The 23,470-nt window shown below is 38.4% G+C and overlaps 2 protein-coding genes across 5 annotated transcripts; one reads left to right on the top strand and one right to left on the bottom strand.

Moving 5' to 3' along the window:
- The first annotated feature begins 1,993 nt into the window (after positions 1-1,993).
- sertad3 (SERTA domain containing 3) lies at positions 1,994-5,946 on the top strand. 4 transcript variants are annotated; one of them, XM_081614664.1, is made up of 3 exons: positions 2,574-2,983; positions 5,169-5,768; positions 5,862-5,946. In XM_081614664.1, exons 2-3 carry the CDS (start codon positions 5,176-5,178, stop codon positions 5,908-5,910), a joined length of 642 nt encoding a protein of 213 aa, XP_081470790.1. In that variant the 5' UTR covers positions 2,574-2,983; positions 5,169-5,175; the 3' UTR covers positions 5,911-5,946. The 4 variants fall into 4 exon arrangements, with proteins under 4 accessions (XP_008424811.1, XP_081470790.1, XP_008424810.1 ...); XM_008426589.3 differs by lacking the exon at positions 2,574-2,983 and adding an exon at positions 1,994-2,165 and having other exon boundaries at positions 5,169-5,946; XM_008426588.3 differs by having other exon boundaries at positions 2,577-2,983; positions 5,169-5,946.
- Positions 5,947-8,832: 2,886 nt separating this feature from the next.
- Positions 8,833-19,103, bottom strand: kcnk6 (potassium channel, subfamily K, member 6). The gene is made up of 3 exons (XM_008426586.3): positions 18,691-19,103; positions 13,943-14,335; positions 8,833-10,241 (listed from the first exon to the last, which is right to left on the bottom strand). Exons 1-3 carry the CDS (start codon positions 19,004-19,006, stop codon positions 10,000-10,002), a joined length of 951 nt encoding a protein of 316 aa, XP_008424808.1. The 5' UTR covers positions 19,007-19,103; the 3' UTR covers positions 8,833-9,999.
- Positions 19,104-23,470: the final 4,367 nt, after the last annotated feature.

Genomic DNA, 23,470 nt, shown 5'->3' with positions numbered 1-23,470 from the left:
GAGCGGTGGAGAGGGAGAATGGGACGATCAAAAACAAACTGGCAGCATGTTGTGTAGAAACAGGTTTGTCTTGGCCTGAAGCTTTAGACCTGCTCTTTATGTGTGTGAGAATGAGAACCAGGTCCAAAGCTAAATTAAGCCCATTTGAGACCCTTTTTCTGATCTCTGCAGGAGAAATCTGCAAAGATCCACCAATACTAACAACCAACCTAATGGAAGACAACATGTTAGATTATTGTACGTCTCTCTCTCTCTCTCTCTCTCTCTCTCTCTCTCTCTCTCTCTCTCTCTCCATCAGGCTGTGAAAGCTGCTCTCCCTCCTGTCCTCACTGCCACTGGAAATCCAGGCATTGGTTGGGACACTTCCAGCTTCTCCTGACCACTCAGACAGGTCTAAAGGTCAAAGGGCACTTCCTGGATTCACAGCAGGCCGTTCAGCACTGAACCACCTGCTGTTGGAAACCCTGAGGAAGGTCAAGGCTGCAGAACCTCCTCCCTACGAGGAACGCCCACCGTTCGCCCACCTGGCTTAGTAACAGGGCAGCAGGAAGCGCAAAGGAACCCAAGAAGAGACGGCAGGACTCCTGGATTCATCACCATCACCAGTGAAGACACAAGATGAAGACTGACACACTCATCATCCTCTTTATTCTTTCTGCAACATCAGCGCATAAACTGTCGGCCCAATAGATCTGCTGCATCCGAGCTGCATATGAAGTGGACCATCAGGAACCAGCAGACAATGTGTGGTGGCAGTGAGCTCGAAGAAATGACAAATGAAAGTTGCTTTGTTTGTTCTATGACTCCATTTCTACTCCCACAGATCCTCTGCTGATGCCTGTGTCTCTCTTTGGCAGAATCGCTTGCAGTATTACTTTCAAATGTTAGAAATGTTCAAATAGTTTTCCCACGGGTGTCCAGTGTCACATTCAGACCAGTGCGAGATCCCAGGCATTTCTCTGCTGAAACCAGTCAAACTGGTTACTGCTGGTGCCGTATATAAATGAGAAGGTTCAACCATCCTTGGTTCCAGTCCAGTCTCTACATTTCACAGCCACATCTCACTTCTGTCTTCAGGCTGAAGCCAGTGGCTGTAATATGACCCTGGATGTGTCCTGTTCAGGGGCAGCTTGTTGGCGGCCGTGGGAGGCTCACTTAATCACGTTTCTACAACTTTATGTGGATCAATCTATGAAACTTCCTGCTCCAAATGTTGTACCATGCAGTTTCACAGCTTTTCCAAATGGCTCATAATTCATTCTGATGCTTCTACAATATGAGCAACATTCATGACGCATTCAATAAATTGTTAAAACGACAACAAAAGCTCAGGTAGAGGGGATTGATTCTATCACAGATTATCTGTTTCATAAACTGTCACAACATGGTGACAGTTTTAACAAATATGTAAAAAAAAAAGTTACATGCTTTAATGTGCATGAATATATGTTATGATTTTAATAAATTATTCTGTGGAAGAGACATTTCCTTTTAGGAGAAGGAAAAGAAGACAAGATTTAAAGGGGACGTATAATACAAAATTCATATTTTGCAAATTTTCTACTTCCATTTGTGTCTCAACCGCCTCAAAACACAACGCAGGCTAAAAAAAAAAATTCTAGAAAAATTTTCTAGAAAAACTTCGAAATTTCCACGCATTCAACTTCAGAAATTTGGAAATTTCGAAGGTTTTTCTCAATTCCTGAGGTCAGTCACAAAATGTCTCGTTTGACTTTTCAAACATAGAAATCTCCAAGTTCTTTCTCGAACATTTTTTAGATGAATCTCAAAATGTCTTTTTTTTTTTTGGTGGAAATGTTCTCTTTTTTCTATTTACCATGGTGCCAATACGTCTCTGAGCTTGCCACTGTTATTTTATCTCTAACTTTGTACTTACCAAACAATGGTTAACGGATTTGCGCAAGCCTTTACTTTGAAAGAGTTAAACGGAAGTTGTATTTCGGTAAATTGACCTTTTTCCTGTTCTGGCCAATGTTAAGGCTGGGAAGGCTGGAGGAGGATCTGCGGCTGTTTTTGACTCGCTGGAACCTCATGAAGCTGGAAGTTTAAAAGAATAGAACCGAAACCAGAAACTTTGACATGTTTCTGTTCGATTCGAGCTAATTTTACTAACAGATTTTCTACATATGGGCCACAACTTTCAGGTAACTTCTCTTCCTGGGCTTCCATAACCGCCCTTCTTTTTAAATAAGTTTCCTTGTGGACGTGGAAACTTCTTTTCTTGCTTTCTTTTTTAAAAATCATACAAAAAGGTTTAAAAATAGGTAATTTTAACGATATTATTAGTTTTTTTTTTTTGCTTTTATGTCATAAAGTATACATTGTCCTGTGGTAAATGTAATAACTAACCCCATTAGGTTATAATTTTGGTGGTTTTATACTGAACTCCGACGGAAATGCCTTTTTTGTGAGGTGACGTAATCATTGAGGAATTACTGCAATGCAAATTACATAATATCCAAGGCTTTATTTGGAACAGTGGCGACTTAACGGTTTTATAAATACTATTTATATCAATACCGATATGCTGTTATTAGTATAAGATAAAGAAGTGTTACATTAGCTTGTTTTGTAAAGGAAAAAAAAATCATCTGGTGGAATGTTACGCAACTAAACTCCATTACCCAGAATACCTTTCGACGTCCAGCTTCCAACTGTAAAGCGACTGGCGTGAAACTCAAATCACGGGCGGGAGCTTGCTCTTAGTTTCAGCCGACTCCGCGCTCCGGTACATTTAAACGTTTTTCACCTTTTCAAAAATCGCTATTTAAATTCCGTTCAATTTTTACTTTGGTTACATAAAAGCGACGTCTCATCGGTCGTCCTTTTAGCGAAGTGAATAATTGCGACGAGTTTAAAAGTTAAACGGCAGCAACGAAACTCGCCGAGGGAGGAGTGAGCCAACAGGTCGGTTTAACCGTCTTTTAAAACAGCTTTACAAGTTTACAGCCTGGGTTTCCGGGTGAGTTAAAGTGTTTTGTTTTTAAAAAATAAAATGTTAGTTGTTTATTTAAACCATTTTATAAAGTGTCCTCTGTGTAGCCGGGTAATTTTTTTCCCTCCCACACGATGAATCAAACGTTACAGCAGCAACCCCCATCTTGTGTCTCAAAAAAAGCAGCTTTCAGAGGATCAAAAATACCTCTAAAAACTCAAAAAACACAAAACCAAACTTGACTAAATCAGAATATATAATTTAAACGGTTTCCGATATCGATCCTGACTCTACCTTTTTAACTCTGAACTTTAAGTTTTACTTGTAATTAGATATAATCCTTGGGAAACTTTCACTGATTTTACACTTTTCAAATTAAATGATCCCAACCTTTAAAGTGTTTTTGAATTAGTTTATATTTGTCCTGAAACTTGAAAACTTTAAGAAAAACGAGTCACGAAGAATGTTGAGTCATAGTAAAGCAGAAGCTAACAGATGACTAATTTATGTCCTCCATTAGATTGATGGCATCATTTAAAAATAAGGACATGTGATATTCCACACCAGTTGTTTTACTTCCTCCATACTATTTGTTATTTGTTATAATAGTGATCAGTCTTAAAGTATAGAATTTGATTTGGTAATTTTTCAAGTTTAAGTGGAAAAACAAAATAAAATGAGAGGAAGCACAAATTGAGTATATTCTTCTCATTGTCTAAAATACAAATCAGAATTTATAAAAGATTTAAAGCTTTTCACATCAATTTTATATCAAGACAATCTGATTTCTTTTCTCAAATTGTAGATTCAGAATCTTTTCTTTTTTTTTATCTCCTTTTCAGTTTCTATTGGTAGATGAAGTTTTTCTGATACCAAAAACACCTTAATTCATTATTGGAAAGGAATTTTTAGCTCAAACATCCAAAATATCACAAAAACTGATGGATGGAAAAATCTGAAAACATTTAGTCTAAAAAACCAAGAAATGTTCAAATGGAAAAATTGCAGGTTATAAATAAAGGTGTAATTATAACTTCCAAAAAAAAAATATTTTTTTGTTTTCATAATTAGGAAAAAAATGAATAGTTTTCTAAAAAAAAAAAAACCTGTATTCAGCTGTGTCCTCAGTGCTGGTGTCCCACAAGTTTCAGGTGTTTTCCAGGTTCAACACACCTGCCTGAAATTAACAATTAAAGGCTCCTGCTCGTTTTTAGGAGCCAGTTTAACCATTTGAAAACATGGCAGGGACCAGACATGTCGGACTGGATTTGAACAGTTCTGCTGTCATCAGTGGAAAAAACTCCAGTCCAGGTTTCAGTCTTATTTAGACACAAATACACACCTGCAAATTTTGTCAAAGTGAGACCTCTTGTTTTACAAATGAGCTTTGTAGCTCCACTTGAAAGAAACTATAAAATTGTTTTGTTTTTTTCTGGCAGGTTTTATTTTGTGATCATGTTATTTATAGGTGTTAACTGATTATTTAAACATTTGTCAGCTAATTTAGCAATCAGTTAATCAAAACAAAAAAGACAATTTGTTGTAATCAGAACAGTATTCATAAGCCAAAACAATGTGTATGGATATATATACTGCTCAAAAAAATAAAGGGTTCACTTAAATTCAAAAGTGTTCCCTTTATTTTTTTGAGCAGTGTATATACATATGTACTTGTATTTAAAATAAAAATACTTTTGTCTGTAAGTGTTTTTTGCCAAAACTCCTCAAGTGTACATTTTTAACCAGTTGAGATTTACTAAAGCTGTTTTGTTGCATTTTAGGCAATATAGCTTTTTTTTTTTGGTGTTTCCAAAAGGAATTAAATTTTTTTTAATTAAGTAGTTAAATAAAAAATCAGTAGAATGTGAGTGGCATCAACTCACTCACTCTCTCTGGTTGCCTGGCAACAAATTACCCGGTAACAAGCAGGTTCAAGTCCCCCCAACCCCTTCCCAGCTGTCGTTACCTAGCAACGACCTGCTGAGTAACATGAGAATGTGTTCTTGCATTATTACCATTGTAGTTCTTGAAAATGGTCTCAAAACAACAATATTATCATTAATCACAAGAACTTCTGGGACGAATCATCATCCAGAAGAATAAGGCCTGAGTTTATGGCAGTAAATGTGTTAATGTGTCGGGTCTAGTCGGATCTCTCCAGGTTTTTTTATTTATAGATCCAAACTTGAACCGTTTCTGCTTTCCTCCGCAGCGTGAAGATGATTCTGAAAGGTCAGAAACGGAAACTGGACCCGGAGGACGGGGAGGCGGCGGACATGAGCAGCCCGACGTGGGAGAGCCAGCGGCAGTTCGTCTTCTCCGTGTCACTGAACAAGTACCAGCGCGGCCAGGAGCTGCCGGAGCCCAGCCTGCGCCGCTCGGTTCTGATCGCCAACACGCTGCGCCAGATCGCTCTGGAGAAACACGGTGAGTCGCCACCACCACCAGACTCTGCCCTAATGTCCGGAGAACCGGCGACTCCGCCCACAAACCGCGGCCAATCAGAGGACGAGGACTGGGGGTCGGTGGAGTCCGACTTCTCCCTTTCAGCCGCCATTTCCTCCATCCTCACTGCGCTGGACTCCACCATCGACGGCGGCCCGCAGGCAGCTCCGCGGACGCCTCTGCGGTCTGTGGAGAACCTCCCGGAGAGCGCCGGCGACGCGGCGAAACCCGGCTACGTGAACGACGTCAGCATGGAGGATCTGTTCCAGGAAGTAGACGCGTCCCTGCTGGGGAGAGTCGGCTACCCGGCCGAAGAGGAGCTGATCTGCTACCTGCCGCCGTTCTCCTCCGCCTCCTCCAACTTCAGGTGCTTGCCTTCGTTCTCCTCCTTCAGTCCGCTCTCTTCATCTTCCTCTTCCTCACCTGACTCCGCCTCCTTCTCTGGTCCTAATCAAAGCAGGGAAGCGTTTGAGCTGGAGCACCTAATGGAGATCCTGGTGGAGTCCTGACGACTTTCTCTAAAATAAACAACAACAAAAAACTTCCATCATAAGTTAGTGGTCTGAATTCAGAAGAAAAGAAATGCTTATCATTTTTAAACTTTCTACATGAACTCAAACAATAGTGCATTACGGGGTTTAGAAAGTCGTAGGAATGCAGATGAAATGTAAAAACGGTGCAGGAGGATCTTGGGCAGCTTTTGGTTTATAAATAAACCGAGTCGCAGTAGAATCTGTTTGGACTGAGCCGTTTCTTCACTGCTAAGCAGCGAGTCGGTGGATCATGAGCCAGTAAGCTGCAGCTGTCTGAAGCGTGCGCAGTACCGGGACCGAACCAGAAGATGGCGCCAGCTGTCGGTTCTGATCATGCGGCTGAAACACTAACATTACGGCTCAGATGAAGTCAGGAAGTTTGTTTTTGGGGAATATTTCAGCCGTTTTCCTGAACATGTCAGGCGTCTGTTACGTTCAGTTTCTGTAAGAGTTAAACTTGAAGTCGTTTTCTGTCTTTTTAAACTAAGAGCCATCACAGCACTGTTACCCAACACACTGCAAAGTTTCAGCCATATTGGCTGTCAGAATCCCAGCGCTGCCGACATGTTTTTATATGGTTTACTTTACATTTTTGCACTTTGTCAGTAATATGCATTTGCCTCAACCATGTTAGTGTTTTTAATAGGCAGTGATGAAACAAAAAGCCCTCTTTTGTTATTAAATGTTATTGTTAGACATTTAATACTCATTTCATATTTAATTGTTGAGCATTTAACCCAGATATGAATGGTTTGAAGAAACACGGAAACGTCTGAAGTTTTACCTGTTCTGAAGACTATAAACTGTTTTTGTTGCAAACAAAATGTTTTATTTAAAGTCGTATCATATGGACAAATCACTAATAATGTGTTAATGTACCACCTTATGTACTTTTTATTTTGATGTACTTTCATTATTTTTTTTGTTTTTAATTTATGTACTTTTGTTTTATAGCCCTTTAGTTTTAGAAATACAAATTTTATTAAAATATCTGGGTGCAAATTGTGATTTTTAAACTTTTAGCAGTTACAAGAAACTTTTACAGATATCTCAAACAATTTTAAATGAAATTCTCAAACTACATTTTTGACACGTTACATGATTATTGCCAGACTATTTTAAATTGATTTTATTGTAAGTGACCTCAGTAGTGAATGATTCTTTGACTAGACCAGTGCATTTAGCCAGATTACAAAGGATAAAAAAATTATAAAATGTTTTTACTTTACATTTAAATTTTCCATTATCATGTAACTTTTTGGATCATTTGCCATATTTGATATTTAAAGTGTCTTGAAAAAACACATTTTTAAAAAAATGTTATCAAAGCCAACCTAAATTTGTGAATCGCCAATAGAAAGTATAAAATCTGTATAATCCACCTCATTTCCTTTTGCCATTTCTCTTTAAATTTTCAGTCTATGCTATAATTAGAGATGTTGGAGTAGGGGATACAATCCATGAACCCTGATGGATGGAAGAGGTGGTTTGAACTCTCCTCTCTGCCACCAACTGAGGTCTGGGGTCAAAATTCAGGTATTTGAGCTTTGGAGATGCTAGCCAGCTGCTACCAGTTGTTAAAACAATACCTTGTTGCCATGGTTACGCATCATGCCATTCCTGAAGTGAAAAAGCAAAGGCTTAAAACCTGTTGGCACAGCATCCCAAACTAAAGGTAATAATTATCGATTTAAAGTGTAGAAAACTAATCAGAACTGAAAGTTGCTCCAATTTGCTGCAACTATAAGCAGCAAAATTCCAGAAAGACTAAATTTGCATTTATAAAACTGATTCCATCTCCATTTTAAAATCCCATCTGAACGGTGAGTGGTTACCTAGGTTGGGTTTATCAGACATTAGGTCTCCATTTAGCCCTAATTTGCCGTACATCCTGGTATTTTCCATTTTTCTCAAGTTTCCAATCATGTGCTTCAGTTTCCATGGAACGAAATTGATAAGTTCCTCTAATAAAGGTTCAAAAGCTGAACAATTCAAGCTCAGTGGTTAAAGTGGTCTTGCTGTTGAAAGGTTGTGGGTTAGATTCCTCCCGTCCCAGCCTGCGATGCAGCCGGTGAGGAATCTGCATGAAACATGATGTTTGTGCAGAACAGCAGAGCATTTCCTCACCAATGACACGATGGAAGAACCAGGGTGGGTGGCGAGCTTCACTTCCCGTTTAATAAAACCATCTTTGTTCTCCGGTCATGAGATGATGGCATGGAGGTTAGTGGTTCCTGTGTTAGACCCAGTTTCACGGTTCAGTTATGTCATTCTGCAAAGACACAAGGCTTTTAATCAAAGACCCTTTTCAATCCAAAGAGCCATTTTTATCCTCAGTGCAGAAAATAAATGCAACTTTTGCTGAAGCTGGTCGTGTTTAAAGAGCCGAAGGGGTCCAGGATCTTTTTCCTTCAACCTCTGGCATCTGGGATCTCATTCCTTTGGTCGCATGATTCCGGGATCTCGGGTCTCTTTCCGTCAGTCGCTTGAATCCAAGGCCTCATTCTTTAGGTTTCTTCGGTCTCAGGTTTTGTTCCATCAGTCACTTTGGTCCAAGCTCTAGTTTTTTCGTTTGCTTGGTTCAAAAGTATTTTGGTCTCTTGAATCCAAGGCCTCGTTCCGTTGGTCGCTTTGGTCCAGGACCTGTTAGTCGTTTGGATCCAACCTTTCACACAGAAGTCTTATTCGCATTTTAATAACAGTATGAATGGTCAAGCAAACAGATTCAAGAGCTGCTGTTTAAACACAACCCGTTATAATCCTCTGCATCAGATTCAGAAACATCCTCCATTACTGTTCGACCGCGACGATAAAACATCAAGTCTGCTACCAAAACTTGAGAAGGATCCAAATTTCAAGTTAATTCATAAAATATTTAACAGACTAGAAAGACAGGAGCAGACTTAAGGAAAAACCTTTATTTAAATATGACTAAGACGCTACCTAAATTGTTACAACAGTCATTATTTCAGCACTACAATCGTAACATCTGCATTAATTAAAGTGCATTTCAAGTATTTCTTCAAACAGCCATGGATGAGTTCAGCCTCTGTATTGAAACCATTTGCTCCAGTTTTGAATGAATCCCACAAACATGACGAATTACATGCAAACAGCGCCCCCTTCTGTTTTCTACCACTGTGTACTGGGGCCATTGTAAACAAAAGAAAGAACAAAAAAAGTTAATTTCTGGTAAAAAATGACCCAAATTTTGAGATCGACATCAAATCTTCTTAAATAATTTGTTACAAGAAATGTTGAGATCTCAAACTGTAGATTTTTTTTTCTTGGACATTTGAATCTCAAAAGTCAAATTTGAACATTTCTGAGCTGAAGTTGAACATTTGTTAGAATAACTCAAATTTTGAGATCTCAGAAAAATCTCAGCTTTAGAAACTCAACTTTCCAAGTTTCTCAAAAATAGTTTCAAAATGAGTTTTTTTTTGTGTGCAAATTTTTGACCTCAAACTCAAATGTCCAAGTTTTTCTAACAGAATTCGGAGATTAATCTCAAAATGTTCATGTTTTTGGCAGTAATTCTCTTTCCCGTCTACAGTGGCCCCAATATGCCGCCGTAGTTTCCTTTTCTAAGCAGCCGACTGATTTCACTGAAGATCTGAAGCCGCCGTCACGTTTTAAACAATTTGACATTCATTAATAATAATAATCCAAACGTCAAACGGACGCCGTTCGTTTCAGTGAGCAGATCCGGATGTACGTTCTGCTAAAATAAAAATAAAATGTTACTCATTAGTTCTGCATTAGAAATCCAAACATGTGACACACAAAAAAACCAAACATGTACAAAGTGAATTAGTTAAAAAGCTGCAGACCGACCCAAGTCTTGTGCCCGTTTAGACTGTAAACCAGTGTAGAAGACGTATAAACAGCTTCCTGTGCTTTTTAGCAAGTTTTTCTGTTCCAACTTTGGCTTTAACACTTTCTACACGCCAACAGGCTGAACCTTCAAGCTCATCTTAATTCCTCTGGAATGAAATTAAAACAAGAGTTCAGATTCAGCCCAGCGGCTCTCCAGAGGTAAATCCTTTCCCCGCCGCCGCCGGCTCAGCCTTTGTTGATGGAGTTGTACGACGGTTGGGATCCCGGATCCAGAGGTTTGGTGGCGGGCCTGTCTTTCGGGCGAGGCGGAGTCGGGTCGTTGCAGACGATCGGCTCCGTGTCGTCGTCCATCAGAGACGCCTCGCAGCGCGGCAGCTGGAAGAACGTGGTCAGGCCGTGGACGTCGGCCATCTTGTGGAAGGTCCGTAGGAGGAGGTACATCATCATCAGACCAATGAACAGGTAGACTGGAAAAGCCAAAACAGAAAAAGTCTCAACTTGGTCTCATGCAAAACCTGAGAAAATCTGATATTGCTGGCCAAAAATATTTTGTTTAAAGGGCCAGTGTTGTGTTTTTATAGCAAAATAAGTTATAAAAATAATGTACATCAAATATGACTTGAGAAATTTGGCTTTCCAATTTGACGCCTCCGTCTCTTTAAGAAGCTCCTATTCTCCGAAACTCCGCCTACAGGAAGTCATCACAACTCGGCTCCTACATTAACCCTTTAACAGCGTTTAACTGAGCAGTAGCTCCTGTAATGAGCTCAGCAGTTCCACCAGGTGTTTGCCAATTGCTGCAGGCTAGTCTGAAGGAGCCGAGTGGAGGAGTTGTGGTGGAGGGTTGCTCTGCGAGGCAGAAGCTTGGAAACTGCAGCTCCTCAGAGGAGGAGTTTTGTCCTCGAAGGCGGGGCTAGGGCCAACCAGGCATTTTGCACAGCTGAGTGGTTGCCATGGAGATTAAAAGATTGCAAACACATTAGTCTAACGCTAGCAGGAGAAATGGCTCCTGGTCTTTTACCAACGACAAAGGAGAAATCCTATAACCACTAAAATCTGACACCACTCCATTAATATTTACATTCCACGAAGAAGTTTTACATCGTAATTTATTCAGATAAAATCTAAACCGCTTCACTCAGGTTTTAGTTGAATATAGCTCCACATCTGTGTTGAAGTTTTGGTTATCCATCAGATAAGATTCATTAAGTAGATGTTTGTATTCATGCTTTTATTTTGAAGTGGGTGAAGGTTCTTCCTTTTTTCTCCCCTCAACAACTTTTACAAACAAATCAACTCACAGAAGTTATAAATACAATCCACAGAGCATTACAGAACATGGACAAGTTAAAAGTAAACTGGTGCTAAATGGCTGTCGTCTTTCAAGGGTCGATGTGTAATTTAAACCAGAGTTAGCATTAGCTTATGCTAAATGCTGTTGGAACTAGTGTTCATATAAAAAGTGCTTGAAGGTTTGAGCAACTAACTAGTAGTAATTAAAAAGTCAATTTAAAAAGTTCTCATGTTCTTAAGAAATTAAAAGCACATTTAAAAACTTTATTAAAGTCTACAATCTCAGGAAAACACCACCAAACTTAAAAAAATAATAATCTAAATTGATCCTTTTTACTTGTTTTAAGCAGATTTACCTTTAAAACACATTTTTTCTGAAAATAAACAGCATATAATTCCTGCTCCGATTATTTTCCTCCTTAAAGAAGAAAAACATTTTTCCTCCATAATATTAAAGTTGGTCCTCAGCAACTCTTCCTGGAAAACATGGCAGGATTTCACTTTACTTTAATGGCCTGCTGCCATTAAATTACTCAGAAACTGAAGAAACAACCTACTTTGTTTTAAACGATTCCAGAATTTAGGAAAACAGACAGCAGCTGATAAGTTTCAGGACTTTGACTGTTCAAACTCCACAACTCGTCCTAAAATATTTACTCAGCAGCAAAACTCAAACAGCAGTTCAGGAGTTTTGAAATTCCTCCCAGATTGAAGCAAAAGTGTTGCAGAAATTCAGAATCTGCCAGAAATCAGGTCGTTTTGCAGCTCAAACCATGTGAATGTGGAACAAATCAGGTAAATAGATTTTAGCTTCAGTGGCTGAAGGAAACAGTCACATTCTGCACTTTCTAATCCTGTTCAGTTAATCTGGCTTCACTTATTCTGACATTACGTAATCCTGCCTGTCTGGAGGAACCAACATGGCTGCTGCGTGTGAAGCGCTCGGCTTCCTGCCAAAACATGACGGAGAAAAATGTTCACCCCGAGCAGCTGATGCAGGAAAACAAAAGGATTCACAAGACGTTCGGAGATTTGGAGGTGAAAGGATTCAAACATTCATGGATTCATTTCCTGGTTCTGCAACCTGCAGCTGAGAAAAATAGATGCTTTTATCAAACGATTTTTCCCCCCATGTTACATCTGAACTGAATTTTAATTCTTATGCTGGCATATTATTTTTACTGTCAACTTTATTTTCACGACTTTCTGGAAACGTCACCACAGTTCCTGTAATGTCGCCGTTCTGCTGTCGTACCATGATTCTTCCACAACTTTTTCCTCGCATCACGTCAGTTCTGGTCATTTAAATTTTCTTATTCTCGTACTTTTTAACTTTGGCATCCAACTTTATTGTATTTAACGTTGCGACTTTGTTGCTGTAGCAGTGCGACTCGATTCTTCTATGACTTTTTTTCCTCACAATGATTTTTGTATTTATTTTTTTCCTGGCCTGTCGTATAAAAACCCATCAACACCTAAACAGGAAACCCGACTTTAGCAACACGATTCGTTTTCTTTGGCATCATAAAAGAAAAACTGATTCCTAAAGTTTTTCAACTCTTCTTTAGAGTTAAAAAATAAGTTTTTTTTTTAAGAAAGCACATAAAACTGCATCAGGTTAACACATTTTTCCTAAAACAGGAATAAAATCCAAACTGCTTAATTTTAAACGGTTCTAATGAAAACAAAATGTTTAGAAGGAGAAATGAAGTAATAGTGGCAGGGAGAGCAACCGTCAGGTTAAAGTTTCATTAAAGAGGAAGTGGCCGTCTACGCCTGCTGAGGAAAAGGAGAAGCAGAGAGGAGCCACTTCTCACCTCCGAGCTAAGAACCATCTGCAGCAGGCGGCTTCACACCGACGCACAAAGCAATAAACAGCTGCTAAACATAGACGAAGCGCCAACATTCAGGACTCGCTCTGGGGATTTTCCACCAGACTGGTGATAAACTGGAGCTTAGGGGTAAAAACCGGGCCGGGCCACAGGAAGGACAGAAGCTGGAGATCCAGGCTAACAGAGCAACAAAACCCTGAATGAACTCAAACTTCACGTCTCCGGATGAAGTTTACAGGAGCTGAGGTTAGCTGAGGTTAGCTGAGGTTAGCTGAGCGCTAACGACACAACAAGGAGAGCATTTATCATCATTTTCACAATAAAATCCAATTCATGGTGAGAAAACAAACCAACCCGTCTGGATTGATGTTCATCATTTTCTCCATCGTTTGTTCAATGAAAGTGTCGTTAAATCTGGTGATATATTTACAGTGAGCCGTTTAACAACCACCACCGGGGAGGGTTACTATGGAAACCATTTAAAGTTTTAATCCAGTTACGCCATACGTTTCCCTGGGTTTTAAGCCGTCCGCCTTGTTTGCATCAGTTGAACCGGAGCTCAGTAAACATGATGACGATCCTCCTTCAGGATGAGGCGGCGCCTCCTAACCAAACACTCTGAAACGCAACACTGCAAAAACTAAACCCCACCAACTTATATCGGTTTAGTTTACAGTGCATCTGAAATAAGACAAAGTCATTTACAAGTAACTTTTAAACAAGAACTAAGAGTTTGTTTGTTTGTAGTCAATAAATCCTCAATGTAAAAAGAAAAAGTTCCAGTTAAGCTAGTAGATTATTTCACTTCTAACAAAACATTTTTACTATGAAATAATCTGCCAGTGGGGCTAAACTGGGTTGCTAGGCAACAGCCTACAAAAAATGATTCATGTTGCTGAAAAGTTGCTCAGTTTAATTCGAGTGTATGAAGGTGTTTGCACTAGAAACTAAAATACTTGGTAAGATTCTGTGTTTCTGCATAAAAGCAAACATGAGATCATTTCATTAAAGTTATGACCTGCTGATGGGTCAGTTGAACTCACCCATGACGGCCACCTGGTACAGCGCCCTGTAAGGCTGGCCGGGCCGCGCCGCCGGGACGAAGTCCCCCAGCCCGATGGTGCACAGCGATATGAAGCAGAAGTAGACGCTGTCCAGGAACGTCCAGGACGCCTCCAGCGCGCTGAACACGGCGGCCGGCGCCAGGAGGCAGCACAGCACCACCGCCAGCAGCAGCAGCAGGAAGTGGACGACGGTGGCCGGCCGCGGCTTGAGGCCGGCGCGCTGCAGGAGGCCGACCGGGGCGAGGACCAGAGGCTGCATGATCCTCTGGACGCAGGCGGTCAGCACCAGCATGGTGAAGGGAACGCCGATCAGCGCGTAGGCGATGGAGAACGCTTTCCCAGCGTCAGACAGCGGCGTGGGGTGGCCGTAACCTGCAGGGACACCAACCACAGCCACTGGGTGCATTTACTGGAGTAACTTTTCAATACTCCTACTTTTACAACTTTGTACTTTCAGTAATTTTATAATAAAGTATCGTTTCTCTTGAGTACATTTCTGGATTCTCCAATTCAGAAATGTTCTAGTGGTCTAAAGGTACTAAATGTACAAAAACCGTTTTCTGCACCAGAACTGGATGATTCAGGTCACAAAATCTCACTAGATGATTAAAACGAGGTAATTAGATGCTACGCTAAATAGCTAATGCACCAATATTTCATTTAGCTTTTTAACCAATTCTGAAAGCTCATCTACACTGCAAAAACTGAAATCTTAGTAAGATTAAATATCTTAAATTAAGGAGATTTTTCTTGTTTTCTTTTTGACAAAATAATTTCTCACCAAGAGGGGTTTATGTTAAAATAAGAAATATTCTAAGTGTTTTTGTACTTAATTATCTCAGTAAGATATAAAAGCTTGATATTAAGAAAATATTACTTATTATGAGTAAGTATGTGCTAGAATATCAATATTTATCAATCAAACCTCAAGTACTTTCACCTAAAAGTCAGGTAAATGTAACTAGTTACATTTGAGTAATTTTTTTTATGTACTTTTAGGAGTATTTTAATACGCTGCACTTTGAGTAATTACATTGTTTCTGTTCCAACTTGAGGAAAGTTTCTGGATTTTCTACCAACTGAATGAAAAAAAAAAAAAAAAACATGTTTTAACCAAAAATTCACCAAAAGACTGCAGCCAAAAGCAAGAAATACCCAGTTGTGTTGTATAAACAATGAAATATTTGTATTGTCTATAAGTTGGATATGAATGAGGCGAGAGCTAGCTCTAAGCTAGTGGCTTGTTATTGTCGTCATAGCAACTGCCTAACAAGATGGCCGTCAGCGACAAAGTTCCCAGAAGTTTGACGTCATGTGATAATTATGCATTTCAAGGTCAGGATTAGAGCTCAGACCTCCAGCTGTTCTGCAGGTCAGAGGTCGTTTCCTTGCGCTCGACATGTGAACGACAGTAAAACGTTGCTTTCAGCTGCACGTCTCTCACTTTAGTGCAAACTGGTTGCACGTTTCTCCTGCAGCTCTACATCCAGAGTCCAGGCAACCAGCAGAAACACGAGAACCGCAGCGGAAAACAAAAATCACGCGCCGCTGTCTGATCACTGCGGGTTGCCATGACGCCGCTTTTGTTCTCGTCTTCATTTAAAACGCAGAAGGAGAAAATGTAGAAACCAACCAGGCAAACAAAGATCATCTCTGTTCTGCTTCATGCATGAATTTGCATTTCCTCAGCAACATGTGAGCATTTTACAGCAGCATGTCTGTGACGGCGACTATCTCAGCAGCAGTTGACCAAGATAAACCTGCGTTTTGCAGCAAAGAGCAAAACATGCGGCGGCGTCAACGACTGAAACAGGGATTTTAATCAGTAGAGACATATTTCAGCTTCCATACAGCAGATGATCCAATATTTCACAAGAACTAAACTTGTAGACGTTTCCAAGGTAAGACAAATGTTAGCTGCTGTAAAGTTGTTTTTTTAAATCGATAAAAAAAAAATTATGAAAAAAAACCCCGTTTAAAATAAAGTTAACCACTGAAAATTTCTTTAAAAAAAAGCAGAAACTAAAAAGTATCAGAAAAATTTAAATAAAATTTAAAATGTAAAAAAAAAGTTAAGCTAAAAATTAAAAAATAAGTTAGCCATTAATTAAATGTTAAACAGAAACTAAAAATGTAAGCAATAAAGAACATGTATGAGTTGATAAGTTTTTTTTTTTAAATATTTGAAATAATGTCAAACTGATCTCTTATCCAGTTTCACTAAACGTCTTTTTTTAACATCATTTTAAATCAGTTATAAAGAAAACTGGAATAAAACTTAAACTGCTGTTGTGACAGTTACTTAGCAGGTTGTTGCTAGGCAACTGAAGTTGTGGGGGAGGGGACTTCAGATCGTTACCCAGCAAGTTGTTGCTAGGCAACCAAAAAGAGCCAAATCACCCACTTGGCTCAGCTGGAGTTTCTTTGATTTAAATGTACAAAACAACTTTTATGTGTTTATTGAACCAGACAGAAATATTACAGCCACTTAATGTTGCATGGTAGGTAGAATTAATAGTTTTTTCTGTAGAAATATTCAGAGGTGAATCACTGAATGTGTCCCCCCTCCAGTTAAAGATTAATTTCCACCAGGTTATTTTCAGAAACATTATGAAACTTTCGTTTGGAGGGTTTGTAGTTTTTGCAGCTGAAACTGGGTTCTAAATGGTTTATAAAGGGGGTTTGCTTTCCTTCCTGGCAGTACAGAAGCAAACATGTCAAACTATTCTGCAGCCCAGCTTATCAGCAGCTGCCTCAACTTCCTGTCAAAACAGGAAGTGCATTGAAAACCAGGCCCATAAGTCCTGAAGCACAAATGATGTCAGCAGTTTCTTTTGGCTCCTTTTCTAAATTCATCGTGTTCAGGAAACTCTTAAAACTACATGGGGTTAAATTTAACACCTTGAGCTTAACGAACCAAATTAAAGTTACAGGAACATAAAGAGCATGAATTCAAGTTCAGTTCATGGTTTCAGTTATGAACTGAAAGTATAAACCAAAAATCACCCAAAAAAGTCAACATTTTACTGGAAATTAACCAGAAAAAAAAAACAAAAAACATTGCTTTTTTATTTTGGTTCAACCTGATAATTTTTGAAAAACAAACTAATGGTAAAATCACAGATGATAAATTTGGGTACATAAGATGGCATATTGGGGCCGATGTAGATAAATAAAAATTTTAAATTAATCCCAGTAATTTTCTAGAAATAAGGACATTTCAAAAATTCATAACTGAAATGTTGATTAATACCAGTATTTTTCTTGGGAACATTTTGAAATTTCTATGAAGTGAAGAAAGTTCAACTTCAGTGTGCAAAACTTAGCAAATATTCTGCTAATGTGGAAAAAAACTATTTCCACAACTGTGTTTCTATTAAATAAGAAACAAAATCACATGAATAAGTTTGTTGACATGACAAGTCATTAAAAAACATAATCTTCCAACTGCTTCCTGTCTTTGTCGTTTCTGCCAGTAGTAACATCCTGTTCATCATCAAGCGTCTCCTGATGTGAATAAAGTTTCCGTCACGGTTTTCTAAAATAAGCAATTTTTCTATTTGCTCAATTTGATGGTAAACAGAAACGCAGATTCACTAAAGTTCTCCAGAGTTGCACTAAGACGTGATGCAACTTCAACAATTTAGTGAGACGTTGGATTAATTATTAAAACTTAATGTGAAAAAGACACCAAGTGTCTCCATTTTTGTTGTTTTTGCAAAGCAGATTGGAGTAAAGGATAGTTTTGCACATTGAAGCATAACTAATTATGAATCACATTTTTTGAATCAAAATTTACTTTTAATGTGAACCGTTAACCCAAAATTAAAAATTGAAACATGACAGTGAAAGACTGCAGTAGATATAATATTGGTAAATATCAGCGTCAGTCCAAATTTTATAATCAGTGAAACCCTAAAAATCACCAAAACGATCTACTTTACAGCTGAATTCAATTTAAGACCAGTTGCTTGTAAAAATCTATTTCAGAATAGAATATTTGTTTGTCTCAGTGGGAAACTGAAAGCAGAAAAGACTCTAAAAAACAAAATAAAGTTTCATTAAGTATATTAATCCTCCTACCAACAGTTTAATCCAGGAAGCGACCTCTTAAATTAGATATTTTCTTTATAAATTGGAGTTAAATTCATCCAATTAAGACAATAAACTTGATAAAATACTGGATTTAAACACTAAAACACCTGGGCACTCTGCCAGTGATGCCTTCAGTTGGTACCAAGTTGACATATTCAGGTTAAACAGTTATGAGAGTTTAGAAAAAACTTTGGTCTCTGTTGCACCAAATATTAGCTCTGTTGTGGTTTTTGGTTTCAGTGTTCATAAGTCAAGGCTGAAAAACTTTACAGAAAGTTACGCAGCTGCATTTGGTTATAAATATCCAGGACACGTGGTAAAAAAAAAGAGATAAAACTACACTAAAAAAATAAAGCAGATGATCCAACTTAAAAATGTAATGATTATTCAAGTAAACATGTTAAGTTTATACAATTTGTCATGTTAAACTTAATTTGACAGATTTTAACAAATTAACTGATTGTTTTACGTTGGAGCTCCATTTTCTTTTCAGTGAACAGTTTGATACTTTTAGGAATCTAATCTTCATTCAGGTCACATTATTGCATTCAAGTTAAAATAACGGGGATCCCCCTCCCCCCGTTTGTTTGACTTGCGTCATGCGTAAAACCCGCAAAGTTTGGCGGACTCACCTACAGTGGTGACCAGCGTGTTTGCGAAGAACATGGAGGACGCCAGGTCCCAGTTGGACCGGCTGGAGGAGTTCCTGAGGACGGACACGCCGTGCTTGTTGGCGGCCAGGACTCTGCTGAGGAACAGCTCCAGGGTCGCGGCGCTGACGCAGCTCTGGTTCAGAAAGGTTTCCTTCAGCCGCTGCGTGTCGAGGCGCAGCTCGTCCTCCGCCGGCCGCTCGATGCTGGAGAAAACCAGCGCCCCGAACAGCAGGTAGATGATGTAGAAGAGCACGAAGCCGCTGAGCAGCAGCCACGACTTACTGGCGGAGTGCATGGCGGCGCGTCGGCGGATCCACTCGGACTGCTTCCCCTCTGCGCCGCGCGCAGACTGAAACCGTCAGGGGGCCGGCCTGATTGGTCCAACACCTCCCACCGGCAGACAGGGGGCGGGGCCAACATGGCGGCCGCACAGGTGCGACCTGATGGCGACTACCGACAGTCAGGAAAGTAAAAAAAATTAAACAGCTAATTATGACAGTTTATTAGGGTCAGTGCAGATAGAAAAATAAAAAGACATTTCTGCCAAAAAAGTAAGACATTTTGAGATTTCTAAGTTTGTTGAAAATTTGCCAGAAAAATAAACTTAAATTTTTTTAATACTCAGAAATTTTCTAGAAAAAAACATGAACATTTTTGAGTTTGAAAAGTAAAATAAAATGCTAGAAAAAGCTTAGAATTTTTTTGAATAATCTCAGAAAATTTCTAGAAAAAACAGAGAAGTTTGTTGGGTTGAAAAGTTGAAATTTTGATAGAAAAAAAAGTCAGAAATTTTGAGATTCATTTCCAAAATTTTTCTAGAATATACCCTGCCAGCATGCCTAGGTGGGCCCCATATGGGGAAAGGGAGGGCAAACCAGCTGGGTCCCATATGGGTTTGTCCCGGGTTCCACGGTGGCCCCACATGGGTTTGCCCATGTAGGGCCACAGCCCACATGGGCCCTATATGGGCCCTACATGGTGGTGGCCCCACATGGGTTTGCCCATTTAGGGCCCATGTGGGCTGTGGCCCTACATGGGCAAACCCATGTGGGGCCACCGTGGAACCCGGGACAAACCCATATGGGACCCATATGTCAGCCCTCCTTTACATACATACATACATACATACATACATACATACATACATACATACATACATACATTTTTTTTTAAATATGCCACTTTTGAAGAGGGGCAAATATTTTTCTAAAAACGTTCTGTTTTGTAACAAATTTATCATAAAATCTGACATTTTTCTTGCAAATATTCAACTTTTTAATCTCAGACTTTTACAAGTTCTTATTGTAAATCTCTGAGGTTAATCTCAAAATTTCAGAGTTTTATTTGGAAGAATTTTATTCCACTTTTTCTGTGGCTTATTGAATCTTTTGAGAATTTGGACAGTTTTGGAACAAAATATCAAAGCTTTGTATGGAGCTAAATTGGGGCTACAGAGTTTGTTCACAGAAAAAAAACTGAAACAGAAAAAGAATCAATTTATTTTCAATTTAACTTTTCAGTTTCAAATATTTTATTTTCAGTTTCAAAAATATGTTTTAATTTCAAATTATTTTTTACAGTTTATTTTGAACCAACTTTATGGCCCCAATTTAGCTCCATAGATGGTTCTCTATTTTCCTCCATCTGTTTTGAAAGTTTTGATGTCACATTTCAGTTTCAAAATATATATTTTTTTCAGTTTAATAATAATCTTTCAGGTCCTTTTTTTCTATTCAACAAACTTTATGACCCCGATTTATCTCCATAGAAACAAAACACTGTCACCATGCTCTGTTAATTTCTCCTGGTAGAAATCTCTGCTGTTGGCCTGGAAGAGCTTAAAAAGTGACTCGTGGAGTCAGTCGTGAGGTCAGACCAGCCTGTCTTCTGCAGGGAATCTGTAATCAAGATGGCGGCTCTGACTGAGCACAGAAACTTTTTACAAAGGGCTTCATTGATCAGAGATGCTGCTGACAAACACTGGAGATACATAAATCCGTTTGAAAAGTGTCACACAGTCTAAGAACAGCACATTTTTTTCGGATTTGAAACTGAAGCAAACGAAAACACGTCAAGATGACCCAGTTAAAAATGTCAAACTGTATTTCTGTTTATTTGCCTCCAGGGTTCAGAAAATCAGGCCAACGTTGCAGTTTGTTTATGAGATAAAGCTTTAATCTTGTGACCTGGGATTTTCCAGCTATTTTTAAAGGCAAAAATATACTTTTAGTCACATTTCATTCAAAATTCCTGCTTTCCTGCTCTAATGCATTAAAAAATATCTTTTTTGATGCATTTGTGATATGTAATTGAACAGTTTTAATACATCACACAGATGGAGATGATAAAACATACTTATAGTTTGAGAGAAAACTAACTAATTACACTTAAAGAATATAGTTCACTTTAAAGGCATAAACCAGGTAATATTATTGTGCTTTTAGCTTTTAAGTGGTGATTTCTTTTAGTAAATTGAAAAATCGTTTTATTTTATGGGATTTATGACACCTAGTCTGCTTAAATATTCTTTTAATTTAATTCGAATCCTTTATCTTCCGCTTAGCTTTCACTCTTTGAAAGCATAGCCCCGCCTCCAAATTCTTGGCAAATTCCCCAAAAGTGGGCGGAGCCTGGAGACACAGAGGGGCGTGGCCAAGCCTGGCGATGAACGCAGGGAGCAATTGGGGATTTAGTTAGGACAAGAGAAGGACTGTTGCAAACTTAGTGACAAATCTAGCAATTTGTTTTACATTTATTTTTTACGTATTATTGGAGATTTTTATGGTGACATGTGAAACAAGGTTATTATAGTTAAATTAACCTAAAAAATCTTAAACTGAGAAACAAATACAGTTAACTGAAGTAACCTACTGAAACTTTATCATGCATTTATAAAACTAGGACACACTGAAATTATAGTTATAATTTTCTTCCTGGTTGTGTTTATTAATCTGTTTCAAACTGAGGTTAGTCCACAAAATGGCAGCAGCAAAAGTTGGTTGAAAACACCAGAATCGGTTGGTTGTTCAACAATAATTGAATACATTTTTTGAAAGTTCATCACTCAATTCATTTACAAATAATCACAATCCTCTGACATTTTTAAATTCTGCACCTAAAAATTAACGAAAGTATAAAAAAATGTAAACTATAATATAAACTAAACAATATTTAACTAACGGTACCTAATAAGCAAGCAAACACTTACAAACTAGCAGAAACTTACTGAATTAGACAAGAAAAAAGTCAAAATGAAATAAAACCAAACTGTAACCAAAAAAAAAAAACAATATTATACCCTGATGTGGAAGGAATATGAGCTGCATGTCAATTACAAATGTCTAAAAAGTACAATTTGTGTTTCCAGTAAATAAAAAACACAATTATATTTACACGTGAATAAGTTTGTTCACACAATAAGTCATTAAAAACTTGCCATGCCTTTGTCTGCCTACCACTTCCTGTAGTCTTCTTCTTTGTGGTTTCCAGCAGTAGAAGCATCCAGTTTATTGATCGTGTGTTTCCTTTGCAGTTTTGTGAAACAAACCAATGTCAATATGCCCAAAATAAAACACTTCATCTGAGCGGCAAAACTATTTTGTTCCAAAGTCCAAAGCGCCGTGTTTCCATTTAACAAATTTATTTTCAAAACGTCAAATTCTGCAATTATGTGATCAGTGGAAACGGAGCGACTGAGATCCATGTCACTCTTCAAAATGTGGAAGACAAAATAAGATCCAATTAATATGTTTTATCATCACAAGTCAAGGTAGAACTACAAAACACCTGATCTTTTAAAGTTGTCCATATCTGCAGCCAGAAAAATGAGTTTAAAGTTCAAAACAACAGGATGTGCGTCAAAAAAGACCCACGTTTATCTAATCACCAGACACTGAGCAGGAAAGCAAGGAGGTTAAGAATTAAACAAAATCTGTTGGACCATCTCAAAGTTTCCCGCATACTGATCTGATTTAACTGCTGAGGTTGGAAAAGACTAAGATTGAACTTTTCTGACTGAAACAATCCAGGTTGTTCTGGTTTAAAGCAAAAGAAAAATGGCTGTGTGATGCTGTGGGAATATAGTTGGAGCATAAATTATTTTAAAACCAGGATGTTTTATACAAAAATCTCCCAAAGTTTGTGTCACAAACTGAAAATGGATCCAAAATGAGTATAAATTAATTTATTTAATCAGAAGTTGCACCTAAATACCGAGTACAACAAAATCTAGTCTGACCTCATAATATCTTGCTACTTTTTAGTCATATGAGCCAAAATCATCAACTCAAAATGAGTTTTTCAAACCTGTTCCAACAACAAACTATTTTAGCAAAACAAATAATCAGGTTGTTTTGCAGAAACTGGATTATAGATCCAAAACTTCAAATGGTTTTTTACACATTTTCCTTGTTAAATAAAAGCCAACAAGTTTGCTTATTACTCTGAGGCTCGACTGACAAAAACCGTTTGTCAGTTGAAACAGACACTTCCTGTATGTAGCCAAGTTTCAACAAAGCAAATAAAAGCAGATTTTGGAGCACTAAGGTGTGCTTTACAGTACAAGTCAATGAGTAGTTACCATGACAACAGAAAGCATAAAGTTTGGAAAAAATATCACTTTGTGTTGAATCCAACATTTTTTGTAATTAGATTTCAAATTAAAAGTCACCGTTTTGCCCTGATTTATTTTTTTCATTCTTGAATTGCGGTCAGGTGGGCCGCACAAATTCAGTCCAGGGGCTACAAATGGCCCCCGAAC

The sequence above is a fragment of the Poecilia reticulata genome, chromosome 13 (genome assembly GCF_904066995.2).
Source record: "Poecilia reticulata chromosome 13, P_reticulata-male-v2, whole genome shotgun sequence".
In the NCBI taxonomy this organism is placed as follows: Eukaryota; Metazoa; Chordata; class Actinopteri; order Cyprinodontiformes; family Poeciliidae; genus Poecilia; species Poecilia reticulata.
This window is presented reverse-complemented; position numbering and strand designations above follow the sequence as displayed.

What these genes read in the sequence shown, in the direction of transcription:
- sertad3 (XM_008426589.3), top strand. Translation starts at nt 5,176, where the DNA reads ATGATTCTGAAAGGTCAGAAACGGAAACTGGACCCGGAGGACGGGGAG.
- kcnk6 (XM_008426586.3), bottom strand. Translation starts at nt 19,006, where the DNA reads ATGCACTCCGCCAGTAAGTCGTGGCTGCTGCTCAGCGGCTTCGTGCTC. An exon ending in CACGCTGGTCACCACTGTAG is followed by an intron (nt 14,336 to 18,690) that starts GTGAGTCCGCCA and finishes GTGTCCCTGCAG; the next exon opens with GTTACGGCCACCCCACGCCG. An exon ending in GTACCAGGTGGCCGTCATGG is followed by an intron (nt 10,242 to 13,942) that starts GTGAGTTCAACT and finishes TGGCTTTTCCAG; the next exon opens with TCTACCTGTTCATTGGTCTG.